The 13,927-nt window shown below is 42.3% G+C and overlaps 2 protein-coding genes across 2 annotated transcripts in view; one reads left to right on the top strand and one right to left on the bottom strand.

Annotated features, from left to right (window-relative positions):
• Positions 1 to 13,927, top strand: part of LOC311029323 (uncharacterized protein) — a 482,663-nt gene that overhangs the window by 229,163 nt on the left and 239,573 nt on the right. The gene's annotated exons all lie outside the window — the stretch shown is intronic.
• The window catches only part of dcc (DCC netrin 1 receptor), a gene marked incomplete at its 5' end in the record, with an annotated part of 283,130 nt that overhangs the window by 61,047 nt on the left and 208,156 nt on the right, over positions 1 to 13,927 (bottom strand). The window contains 4 exons of the mRNA XM_084035956.1: positions 7,544 to 7,576; positions 7,675 to 7,869; positions 8,422 to 8,529; positions 13,509 to 13,647. Coding sequence (XP_083892082.1) covers positions 7,544 to 7,576; positions 7,675 to 7,869; positions 8,422 to 8,529; positions 13,509 to 13,647 — 475 coding nt within the window. The remainder of the gene's footprint in view (positions 1 to 7,543; positions 7,577 to 7,674; positions 7,870 to 8,421; positions 8,530 to 13,508; positions 13,648 to 13,927) is intronic.

Raw genomic sequence — 13,927 nt, 5'->3', positions numbered from 1 at the left:
TGATCGTCAGCCACGTTGTTTGCAACACTAATGTCTGCCCAACAGCATGCACGTAGCCTAACCGAGGCAGCAGCGTTACTTAACACTGTACTGGCGTCAGCGGAGACCATATGAACCTTGTCAAATGCGTTGTCGGGCAGCAACTGACGTTGCAAATCCATGCCGCGACACGCTGGACAGTCACGCCTGGTTCACACCGGACGCAGAAGCGCCGCGAATAGGCGCCTATTCGCGGCGCTCCGCGTCCAAAGCAAAAAGCGAAGCGATCGTTTCGGCGTCTGCTCTATTTTTTGCGCGTGCCGCGAGCGAACGCGTTAATTCTGGCAGGAAATCACACAGAGAAACACGAGACAATCCGGTCAATTTTCAAAATAAAAGCAATTTTTAAAATAAAATACCGCGATTGACAAACGCGATCATATTTGTGTATCTAAACCCGCACTGGGAAACAGGAAGAGACAATACATTTAATAAATGTGAAGAGTAGATAAAAAAATATGTGTATTTCAACGGTATATCTGCACTACTACTGTCTACTACCATACACACTCTCTCTGTGTGTGTGTGTGTGTGTGTCCCTCTCTCTCTCTCTCTCTCTCTCTCTCTCTCTCTCTCGGAACGGATAAATACAAGAAGTATTCAAACTTCTTGGTTACAGAAACATGGCGTATTAATTTTATGGGGTTATTTACTTCATAATGGAAAAAATAGCTCTGAATGAACAACAGCTGAGCAGAAGCGCTTGACGACTGGCGCGGAGAAATACGAGTCTGGTGTGAACAGGGGGGCAGTGGACCGCGGGCGATTTACGTTGGCGCGCCGCGGCCAGTGTGAACCCGGCATAACACTGCCAACTGCAGCTCCAGTCCAGAGAGAGTGTGCGCCGCGTTATCACGCGCAACGCTTCAGCTTCATCAAGGAGGAAAGGGTCATTATAAATGTTGTTTTTCTAAATTATTGTTTAATCGAACGTAACGCAACGTAATATGGCATGGTAGTGAGCTAAACAGTTAGCTGTTTGTGCCACCACTACAAACATGCGGGGGATTGAGCCCTCACTTTCTGCTCAGTTGTTGTTTATTCAGAGCTATTGTGTGTGTCTGTGTGTCAGTGTGTGTTTGTTTGTTTTCATCTCTCTACTCTGTTTAGATACACAGATATGATTGCATTTGTCAATCGCGGTATTTTATTTTGAAATTGCTTTTATTTTGAATGAATTAATTAAATTGATCAGCTTGTCTCATGTTTCTATGTGTGACTTCCTGTCAAAATTGATGCGATCGCTCGCGGCTCGCAAACAAAATAGACCAGACGGCGAAACGATCACTGCATGGCGCTTCGCCTCTTGTCTGAACTACACGGTTAACAAGGGCCCCGAAAGGAAGCGGGCTCCGTTCCGTGGCTATTCGCGGCGCTTCGGCGGCCGGTGTGAACCGGGTGTAACAGGGTTTCCGCAGGTCCTAAGAATCAGGGTGCCCAAAGAGGTACACTGTCGAATTAGGTGCTTGTAGGTGCCAGCTAGTATTGTTTGTAGTGTTGTAGCTGTTGCTATGATAACATACGGGAATGCGAATCACGTGGTGGGACGTCAGCAGGTAGTAAAATCAGCTGTTCTTCACCTGGTGTGTGAACTGTCTCTTAGACAGTCTGAGCAGCCTCACAACAACACCAATCAGAGTAAAAGAAAAATTATAACACAATGTCACTGCTTGTGTTTTAGCTGCAATAAATATACACAAACCAGCATTCCTTTGGAGATATGTTTTATTGAACAGCCAGTGCATCCGGCAGGTAAAGTTTTCCGCTGCTTAGCCTCGTGGCGACTGGCTCCTGTTTTTTTTTGTTTTGTTTTTTTGATAGTCACTTTACAGTGCAATTTGGACACATGACACGTTCAATATTAATACACCTGGAAATCAAACCCGGGACCCTCTTGCTGTGAGGCGACAGTGTGACACTACACCACTGTGCAGACAGTGTTTATCATGTTCATTTATTTTTCATAAAATGTTTTACAGTGTTTTAACAAAACTTTAATTCACGGAATACACTGCACAAGTGAAGAAAATGTATTAACAAACCTTAACATAACTCCAATGTTATTCACTGAAGACATCTATTCCATGGTTCCCATCATTTTCAATTAAAATGTTCCTGCATTATTAATTAGACCTGAATGCCACAGCTGAAGAGGGGTCTGTTGTGTGAAGAGGCCATTGTTTTTCCATTGATTTATGAATTATGTTACTGCTCTTTCAATCCTTGGTAAATAAACATAATGCAGACAAAATAAATGTAGTTCATTCAATGAATCCAGTACACCCTGTTCCTCCATGATGTTAAAGATGTTTATAAAGTGTCTAGATATGACTCTATTGCGTTCTACCCATAGTCTCTCAATCCTTTGGTTGTGTACTGATACACCTGTAATAACACTGTTCAATCCTCTTCTTTCCAACATAAGACGGGCAACATTTATATTTTCCATACCATGATCACATCTGACCCTTAAGGGCAATCCAAAGTTCTGTACTCCTCCTAGAAATAATGACAAGACGGTTGAGGCTCTGTTGTTGGACAAGCACCGTAAGTATATAATAGTCTGGCTGAAGCCATCCACACAGCCATGAAAGACCACCTGACCAGCTTGCGGTTGCCATGCGGTTGGTCGTAAATACATCTGCATACCTTTGTCCCCATTATCTAACTATTAAAAAAAAATTGCTGGAGAAAAGTGGCAACAATCATGGAACCATCTGCAGTACATCATCTGCAAAAAAAAAAATAGATATGGAATGGTGAGGCCACCCAACTCTTCACTTCGCACTGCACTTAGATTGTGTCCATGGCAATCAGAAAGAAAATGGGGGACGAGAGACAATAGAGTGCACAGAGAACAAAGTGCAGTTGAAACCTCTTCACGTATACTCGCCACCAGAAGGGAGTGATTCAACATGTCTCAAGAGTACCACAGCCTCAGAATTAAGAGCTTGATATATCCTGGTTCATATCTCTAAATCACCCAAACATCCATGATTCATTCATTCAATTTAAAAAGATATGTTTTGCCCACAATTAAGCTTAATAAATGTGATTACCACTATTTCTGCTCTATATCTAATTTTTTTTACATGATAGTTTCAAAGAATAGTATATCATATTTTTAGGTATTGTATCTGCTGTTTCCTAGCCAGCAGTTGAAGTTGGAACACTAGGGGAGAAGATTTGAAGAGGAATTCAGAAACAGATCATCACGGAGGCTGCCATAGAACAGAGATTGGAGTCTGATGAGAGAGATTTCCAAAAACCTCCACGTTGTTGAGCCCATCGCAAAACTGATTCCTCCGCAACTCAAAGCCACTTACAGCCCAGCGCAATACATAATTCTCCCACATTTTGAAAGCTAAAAGCTGGTTTCTTACTTTCCACACCGAAGCGAGAGCAGCTGCCGTGGTGAGATTCACTTAAGATTTTAAAATAGTTGTGTTCCTGGACACACACACACACACACACACACACACACACACATACACATTAATTATCTTTCTTCTCACGTCTTTGTATATGTGCAATAGTGTGTATACATTTGTGTGTTTACACTGTAAGGTTCACTGAAACAAGGCTGGACATCAATCGCCCCTTCTCCCCTGACAACACTTCTGATTTATATGGAGAGGGAGAACAGTGTCCACACACACACACACACACACACACGTCTGTCAGTGACAAACAGCACCATTTAACACCCTGACACTGACACTGACTTACTGCATTTAAGTTCAGCTGTACTGGAGATTCCCAGAATACATTTGGAGAAAGCCCTGAACACCGTGGACAAAGGTTGTCTGACTCCCAGTTCCATCCTGTGTGTAATGTTGAACTATACTGGGAACCTGCAATGACTCTTGATCATAAAACATCTGGCCAGAACAGAACACCGGTACCCATCTACTGAGCATCAGTAATGTTGGTGACAAGAGGTGCCCGCGAAGAGCCCAGAGGCTATTTAGACAAAACCCACCCAGCCACAGCCTGTTTATCCTGCTTCCATCTGGCTACAGATACATATATAAGTATCAGCTATGCAATGAAGTCCGTCCCAATTTACACTGTAACTGATCACGTTTAAGTGATTTATCAAATATCAGCACGACGAATGAAGCATTTCTCTTTCTTTCCCATCAGCTTCAGTTGCACTTACGTTTAGTGCTACTTCGCAAATGTTAGTATGCACAAAGGCGGAGCTTCAGATGGTGATTTTGGTAAAGATTACACCTTCGTAGCATTAGCATGTTAGCCTTATGGATGTGGTTAGCATGCTGAAATTAGCATTTGGTTCTAATTCCCGCTATGCAGGCTCACTGAGCATGCATTTCTGTTGGTTACCAGTATGCACTGAAGCACTAATGCTCATCACACTTAAACAATACATGCTTAAAAAATACAATTAAGGATTACAAACAAAATGGTTTGTCATGTTCTCTAAGCTGCAATGGATTTTCAAAGTTTAGCGACGCAAATTAGCGCTTGGTCATTAGCATCATATCCCCTTTCTGCTTGCTGTTTGCTGCAGCTGATGAATAGAACCACGTCAAAGTGTCCTTGGGCAAAATACTACCGAATTGCTCCTGAAGGCTGTTCCATCGGTGTGGGAATGAGCACTTATATTAGATCCAGATGAGCAGGTTGGCATGGCGGCAGCTTCAATCAGAACATAGGAATGTGTGTGTGTGTGTGTGTGTGTGTGTGTGTGTGTGTGTGTGTGTGTGTGTGTGTGTAAAGCTCTTTGAGTGACCAGAAGACGATAAAGACACAATATAAATGCCATTAAATGCCAAATCCATTTACCGATTGAGCTGTCAATTATTGTGCCAATTTGGTGACGTTTGCATTCATGCTGCCACCACTTGGAGTAGCTGGATGGACAAAATGATGCTTCACATGATTACTGTTGGCTAAATATAGCAACCATGTCTTAGTAACAGCTAACTATTTCAAAAGTTTGTTGATTGCTTTCAACTTCTCTGCTTATAAACTAGTTTTAAAACCATCCCCATGAATTCTATCTTAAACATTCATTCAGAATTTGCATTCACAAACAAATTCCAGAAACAAGCACATTAGGACATTAGGACATGCAGCAAATCTATGAGGAACTTGATTGTATTTCAAATATACAATACAATATAAATACTTGAGTGTGGACTCTACCAGAGGGGTATTCCACCAAACTCGCTAATTAAAGCTGCGCTTACCTGGTTAAGCCTGGTTAGAACTAACGCCAACTTCGACTTGCGGCTAAACCCATTCCATTAACGCATTTCAGCAGCGCCTTGTTGAGGCTTATTCAAGCCAGGTTAAAGTTGTCTTGCGTTCACGGGATATGAAGCCAGACCAGAACCGTGAATGTTGAATCATCGAGAAAATGGCAGAAAAGACCAGCGCAAAAAATATTGATGGAACTGTATGAGGAGTACGAACCCATCATAACCAATAAAGGGAATACTGTAGTGATAAATAAAAATTGCGAGGCTGCTTGGGCAAGAATTGCCGAACGATTAAATACGGAAGTACCGTTAAGAGTAACATGTTCTAATATAACTCTGACTACAATCTCTCGAATGTGACGATAGCGTTGAGGTAACGTGCCGGCTTTGCATGCGGCCGGTCATGGTTCAATTCCCGACTATGGAAGTTTGAGGAACTTCTTTCTTTGTCCGGAACGCTCTCTCTCTCTCTTTTTTTTTAGATAGGCCTAGTAAATGCATCTACATTGACCAACTCATTTATCTCAACAATTCAATGAACACATTCAATGAACCTATTAATGAACTCACCTGAAAGGAATTTATGTGGCTGAAAATTGCATGTAGCAATGCCTTTGTCATTGGGATCTACAACATGCTATTAATAATAACATATTTATGCCTATCATGTTTTTGCAAGTTATATTTGGGTTCTGGGGAAATTGTATGACATATTTATCATAGTTAAGGTAAAATGTTGGTCTAATTCTCTGATCTAAAGACAATTATACAGGCAAAAAAACAAAAAAAAACACACATGAGATGTCTTCACCGGGATGTGAACCTGGGATGCCCACATCCGGGGGCAGGAGCATCACCACTCACCCAACTGGGGGCTTTAGATAATGATATGGCCAGTCGGTCTTAAACAAAATAAACGATTTATTCATATTTTTTTAATTGCAAGCGTGTATTCTTAGACAATATAGTCTGTTTGTACTTGATATTTGTAATTTTGGTAATTGTTGGTCTTTCACGTGACGAAATCACGAGGACTAGGCTTGGCGGAACCTTCTGCTGGTACAGTTGTTTCCGACAGACGGACTTCTCTGAAACCCCCACTAAAGTAAGCCTGATGGTTAGCCTGCCCCGGAGCAGGCTAGTTTGGTCGGATAAATTCCCATGGTTACTTAGCGGAGAGTGCCTCAAGTCACATTGATGGAACGCAACTCTCGCTAAAGGTAGCGAGGCTTATCGAAATTAGCCCGGCTTTGCACTTAGCGAGTTTGATGGAATACCCCTCAGGTGTGTTGCCCTCTTCCCTCCCAAACAAAGTAGAGTTGGATCTTGTTCAATTGGCCCTCCTGACTCCCTTAGTGGACAAATTCCAAAATGTAGCCTAACAGACTAGGTCAGGCTTTCTTTAGCTCAGCCGAACAACAGAAATACCTTTTGCTATTGAACCATTTGTTGATAACTTGCGATCCCTACCGGCTGGTTAAGAGCAGTCGGTCGAAAACTCAATTAAATATCTTTTTCCAAAGTCAATTGAATATTTTTTTCCCAAAAGATATTCATGACACAACCAGTGAGCTCCTTGAGCATACAGTCAAAAAGGAGCACAACAAATACTAGGCTGATGGGTCGAGGAGTATGTGAGATTAGCTATGGACAGACGGACAGATCCACAGATGTGACCAAACACATCATCTCCCCACCTTAGCAAATTTCAACTTCAGATATTTCACAATTTATCAATCCTAAAACATGATTTGCACATTCATGATTTACAAACCATTGGGAGCGATCACGCAGGGAAGACTGCGGCGGAAACTCAACTTCAGAATCAATGCAACGCCTTGCTGTAATTCACCCGTCAATATGTGATGCCATTCCATAATGATCTGCTTATGTAAAGCAACATCATGAATCTCGTGAAACACTCGCAACACATTTCCTTCAGGAAACATATTTCATCCGGTTGTCTGGCAGCGAGCGAGGAACAAAACACCCCGATGATTTGAAGGTGTCAAAAACCAAATGAAATAGAGTCGAGTATTATTGGCTCGGATTTCAGGATGATTTGAATATCAGACGGGATTTGAAGACGATTTGACGAATGGGTACTTGAATTAGAAGTGATCTGATAAGAAGATGTGACGAGAAGATTTGAAGGATTTAGAAATCAAGAATTGGAAGCGAGTTTGAATCCACAAGTATGCAGACACACACACACACACTTACACACACACACACACACACACACACACACACACTCGTAAGGGAAAACATCCTACCTTGATCATTGGCCATGTTGTCTGGATGTTCCACTGAAACAACAGAGAGAGTCGGCAAACATTATTAAATATAAAAGAAAGGAATACATTTACACACACACACACACACACACACACACACTCTGGCAGACCTTTGGCAGTCCTGAAGTGGACCGGCTCAGACAGCGGGCCGACTCCTTTGGCGTTCTTGGCCTGGATCCTGAAGTAATACACCGTGTCGAGGTTCAGATCCACGACCTGATGGGTCAGCCGGTCACCAGTGATCGTCTCCATCACCCAATCATCTATCGGCATGTTCTTCTCCAGCGTGTAGTACAGGATGTAACCTGACATGCAGGAAATGACACAACATGAGAGCAATATGCATAACCAAGTAGCAGTGTGGATATTAACTTCATACTTCCTCACTTGAACATGTTTATGTACAGAAAGTTTCCCCACATGATTAGAACACACTCATGATTAGTATTGTATAAGATCTGAATCTGAGTGTGTGTGTGTGTGTGTGTGTGTGTGTGTGTATTGGGCACTGTGTTGTTATCTCTGCAGGGAGCGTTTGATTTGTCCTCCAGGACACTGCAGGAGCAGCAGAGCTCGTTAAAACAGACGGGTTTACAGCCGGGTCGATCGCCCAGAGGAGGAGAGAGAGAACAATGGACGAAAGTATGTGTGTGTGTGTGTGTGTGTGTGTGAACACACAACAACAACTGAATCCTTGTGTCCATGATCAGAGTTTTGAGAGGACATGTTTTCAGAAACGTTGCAGATTACAACGATGAATCTGTTGGAAATGGAACTCACTGACTATGTGTGATGCACAGCGTGTTCGCCTGTTAACTAACAGTGTATCTCGGGTGAGTGTCTGTGCGAACCCTCACCTGTGATCCGTCCGTTAGCCTCCATCGGCGGCTGCCAGCTGATTAAAATGGCGCGGGGTCGTCCCTCGCGACTGATCACAGTCAAATCTTTGGGGGCGGAGCTAGGAGCTGTCGATTACGGATGAGCAGGGAAAAGCAAAGAAGAATAAATGTCAGCAGTGGTAGGATGAGAAAAGCTAAGGGAAGTTTCATTTTCTAAATAAAAAGCCTTTTTAACCCTTTTAGATCACATCCCTGGTCATATTTTGCTTCCATTACACAAAATATGCAAATGAATAAATAAATATATTTTCACAGTCATATTTTCTTCCTGTAAAACATAACAAATATATGACGTGTGTTTACATCACCTTCCAACCACTTTCAACCAATAACACCATGCCATCATCCGTAAATCAATCCGACACTTTTAATGATAATTGAGTTGTGTGTGGCACCACAGTCCTCTGTAGTGCCGTATCAGACTACAGTCTAAGCCTGCCCACATTTGAGCGGTCCAATCAAAAGGAATCCCTCTTGTAAGTCTACATCGCTGAAATACTGTTAGACTGAGGAATCCTCAGTACAGAAGCTAACCAGCGTAACCATGGTTACCTGCAACTTTAATTGTTCTCTAATGTGATTCATAATAATAATAAAAATTTATTTTATTTATAAAGCGCTTTTCAGGATACTAAAAGGCACTTTACAAGGGTTAAACAATAAAACATCATGCATCTAAAACAATTATCAGGGGTTAGAACAGAAGAAGAGCAAACGTGATTAATGGAAGACTTCAAAATTCTTTAGGAAATGCTGTCATTTTCTTTCTTGCGGAGACCAAGTCCTGCAGACTCGGCACCCGTCCATTAAATATGAAGTGAGCAGAGAGAGAGAGCAGCATGACTGAGACGAATCTGAGTTGTGGCCCAAAAATAATATTTAATGAGCAAAAAACTTTCTGTGTCTGAAAGTGTTTTTTTCATTTCCTCTAAGTAGAACTCCCTGGATAGGGAATGACTTGGACACAGCATATTCATTTTACTTAAAGACTGGAAGCAGGTGGAAACACCATGTTAGCAGATAACACTAGCATGCTAACATTCTCCCAATGTGAACATGCTGACGATCATGTTGTTTACATTCATTGTAATGTATAATGTTAACATTTACGGATTAGCACTAAACACAAAGTGCAGGCCGTGCCGATGGGAATATCATTAGTTTTGCAGGTATATGGTTGTGAACAAAAGTATTAGCCAAATATACATTTTGGCCTGATGATGGCGCTCATGAGGGGTCATGGAATTGAATGAATGTCTCTATCAAAGCTTCATGGCAATCCGTCCAATAGTTGTTGAGATTTCCCTCAAAAACTATAACAGTTAACCTTGTGACGGCACAGGTGGCTGATATCATGGTGGTTCATGAAATAGTTCATTTATTGTTATAATGGGCCTCAAATTGTCAATTTTTCAAAATATTGATCAGCATTAATGAAACTGGAAAATCATTCAGCGTCTATTTACGTTTCCTAAACCTGACATTGGTCGTGTAGCATAATGTCGTCCTGATTTACAGGTAAAAATAAACCTTGGTGCTCTTGCTGTGAAAATGTCAAGCACTTCAGAACCAGAACTTTTTGTTTCACAACCGCTACCATGGAGTTTTAGATGTGATTATAGACACAGCGTTTTAAACCAGACCACCTCATAGCTCACATCCCAGCGCTGGCTAATGAAAGCGCTTGTTAAATATGACATGACACGCTGGAGGAAATCACAAGTTCCAGCTGAAGCTGTTAGTGATGGTGACAACCTGCACTTCTCATAAATACTGGAACTCTGAAGCCGTGAATATACCTGTTGGGAAAGTAATGTTTCTTTGAGGGATCAAAACTGAAATAATTATGTCCGGTTTATATTTACTACTGAATGGTTGATTTCTCAGCCTGATCTGCATTGATAAAATAGTCTTGTTTAGCCAGGCACATCTGCACAGCACTGTGTTAAAGAAAGGCACCTCGGTATTTACCTTAAAAAAAACATTTAAATGAAAAAGAATTGAGGCAGGTGTTATCCACCTATATGGACTACACCATAGACCAGGGGTGTCCAATCTTATCCAAGAAGGGCCGGTGTGGGTCCAGGTTTTTGTTTTAGCCCAGCACTTCCTCACCTGATCCAACTCATCAAGGTCTTGATTGAAGACCATGGTTAGTTAATTAGTTGAATCAGGTGTCTGAGTGATGGGCTAAAACAAAAACCTGCACCCACACCGGCCCTTCTTGGATAAGATTGGACAGCCCTGCCATGACTGTATAGAAGAAGTGCACGTAGTCATCATGACATCACCCGTTGGTTCGTGGACTACGGTTTTGAAGCCTTGAGTTCAGCGTTTTTGCTGTCGCTGTATTGAATTTTTGCAACCATTTAACGGAATGGCCCTCAAGGAGTGATGGATCTGATGAATTAAAGCAGCAGAGCAGCACCCGTACAGGATCTGGATCCAGCGGGCTTCTTTTTGTGAAAGATGTTAACAAAGTTAGCTTCATAATTCAAGGTCAACTTTAAAGCTAAGTCTTAAAGTTATCTTAGTAGCTAACTGCATTGGTAGCGTGGTAGCAACCAGTCGATCACAAGGTAGCCCCGCCCTAAAGCATCCACTGCTTTCTGGTCTGTTAAATGGACCATAATGTACTAAATTAACATCATGCTTGATTGAAGAAGACTTGAAACTAGAGATTGAGACCATAAATCAAGTGAGAAGTACGGTCAATTTCTCATGAACTTCCATGCAGGCGGAGGAGTCGCCCTCTGATGGCCAGTAGTGTTTTCAGAACTGAAAGTTAGGTGACATACCATGGTTTTACTGACAGACTGCCAGCTTCTTAGTCATCAAGAAGCTCTCAGGAAAAGGAAACCACCGTGTGACATAAAGATGGCGATCAAACACCCCAACTCATTGTCGCAGCTTGGTTAGTGCTCCAGAGGAACTGAACAAAAACTGTTCTTTCACTCACTAATTGCTTCTGTTGCCTCGACTGAACTTCCTGTTCAGATGGAAGTTTATTTTGAAAAGACTATGAATGGAATGAGGGTACATTTAAATGCAATGTGCAAAAGTGACGCTAGAGGGCAACAGAGAGTGTCATGGTTAGTACCTTTGGAGTGCTGATCAAGCTACATTATTTGACACAGCGGAGTCAGAACGAGTTGGATCAAAGCTGACCATATAGGAATCCAGTATTATTATGTTTTTCATTCACAAGGCGCTGATCCTTCTGGTATCGGGGAAAATGCTGGCTTCTCTTTACTTCTTTAAGACGATGACAGTTGTCTGTGCTAAGCAAAATATTCAGGGACGGTGCGATATGGGAAAAGGGAATTCCAAAAAGACAACCTCTACTGAAAAACCCAGCTTGGATTCACATGAGACACCAATCATTTCCAAAAGAGCGAGCATACATCTCACAGAATCACTGTTAGCACCAATTAAAACCCCGGACCTCCCACACAGAGTCCTCTGTCTGATTTGACAGGCTGGAAGAGCCTCATTGGGAATTACATAATAGGCCTCAACCACACTCTCCAAAGTAAGAGCTGCTGGTTACAGTGAACAGCCATCAAATGGAGTTATCTCCAGTGATCTCACAGGTGTATTTTGAAAATGGACGGGAGTCTTTCCACAATGTCCCCTAGAAGTATCTATCTATCTATCTATCTATCTATCTATCTATCTATCTATCTATCTATCTATCTATCTATCTATCTATCTATCTATCTATCCATCCATCCATCCATCCATCTATCTATCCAGATTTGTTTAAAGGTGGACTACACATTAATTACAGCTAATTCTGTGCGTTCTATTTAGAGACAGAAATAATAGTATTTATGCTTTCTGTAAATTCCCAAAACTGACATTATGTATGACTGTAGGAATTGTAGGAATTCTGACTCTAAAAGGAAAGGAGGAAGTCAGGTAACTGTTAAAGAGGCATTATTCAGTTGGTTGCAATATTCAACCTCACCACTAGACCCTCAATTCTACACCGGTCCTTTTATATCAATATTTTGTTCTAATCAATGTCTATTTTTAGGCAAATATCCTCCAGCGTGCTTTGCACCACCTGTCTTCTAGTAGCGGCATTATGAGACAATGCTCTCTTCACTGGTTGGATATATGGGAATATAATGGAGACCATCCAAGTACAGCGTCTTCCCTTCAGTCTCTAGGCGGCACGGAAATTGGATGACAATCTGCCATTATATATCCATATTTCTACCTGTAGGCTACAATAAGGGAATGTTGGACTGATAGTGGAGTGCTGGTCTGGGGAGTACTAAAATCATTAGGATTCATCCTCTGGGGAGCCAGAACATCCACATCAAATGTAATGTCCATTGGTGTGGTAGATGTGGAGAGATTAGCTGTGGCCAAAGTGTTTAATTGGCAGATTTCCATTTCCAAGACTCTGCCTCTGTGAGAGAATGTCCCCTTGGCTGGTGTCCTTTGTGGGCGCAGTAAGACGGCGGTGGTCCAAGCTGCAGCGACGGCAGCTCCGTCTTCGTCTGTGCTTTGCTGTGAAAATGTGGTCAGCGTTTGCGCGTCCAGAGCTGGTGGATCCCTGCTGGGGACTGAGTGGGCTCAGTCCGTCTGTTCGCTCTGAATGTCAATGTATTCCAGCCGGGGCCCCGGGGAGCCGGCGGGGGCAAAGCCGTTCACACTTAATTGGGTGACAAATCTGACAAACATGATTGTAAACATCCTGAAAGGGATACCTTGACATTTTGATTTCCCGTCTGCGGTTTGGGTTTCATTGTCGCACATTTATTGTGTCGTTGCGGGGAAGAGAGGAGGGTCCACGTTACACCTCACACATTCTTATTTAACGGAATCATTGTTCACGGAGGGAAAATGAGAACGGTCCACCCCACACATTGTTCCGGTGAACCCTCATTTTCCTGAACCTGCCTTCACTAGTTTTTCCCAGAATGACTTTCAACCGACCCTCCAGAGAAAAATGGTGTTCTTCTGTGTTAGTGAAGAGGAAGTGATGGAGGAAAATCTGATAATATGTGTGAGTGTGAGTCCGGGAGACCTACCTGCTTCGTACGTCGTGGCGTGTGCCGTCATACTCCAGGTGCTGGACTTGCGGCCTTTGGTTACCATGACAGCAAACTCATACATGGTGTTCGGCTTGAGGCCGGTGACCGTGTGGCTGAGTGCCGTGGTGTCTGCAGACTGGACGCAAGAAAGTAGCATTTAGTTGGTTTTAATATGAAACTGAAGACGGAGAAAGAGAGGAAGATCGACAAACAAACGATGCACAAAAGGAAAAGGTTGGTTGTCAAGACGACAGACGAAAGCTGCCGTTATTTAGCAGATGTAAAATAAATATATTGGCCTTTAAAGAGGACGAAGTCAAGTTGAATAACAGTTTGAGAGTGCATCTTATTTCCTGTTTGTAGTCAGTCCGTCCTTGTGTTGTGTAAAAGATGATTTCTATCTCAGTCGTCAGTAT

The sequence above is a fragment of the Eutrigla gurnardus genome (assembly GCF_963514095.1).
Source record: "Eutrigla gurnardus genome assembly, chromosome: 19".
NCBI classification, from domain to species: Eukaryota; Metazoa; Chordata; class Actinopteri; order Perciformes; family Triglidae; genus Eutrigla; species Eutrigla gurnardus.
This window is presented reverse-complemented; position numbering and strand designations above follow the sequence as displayed.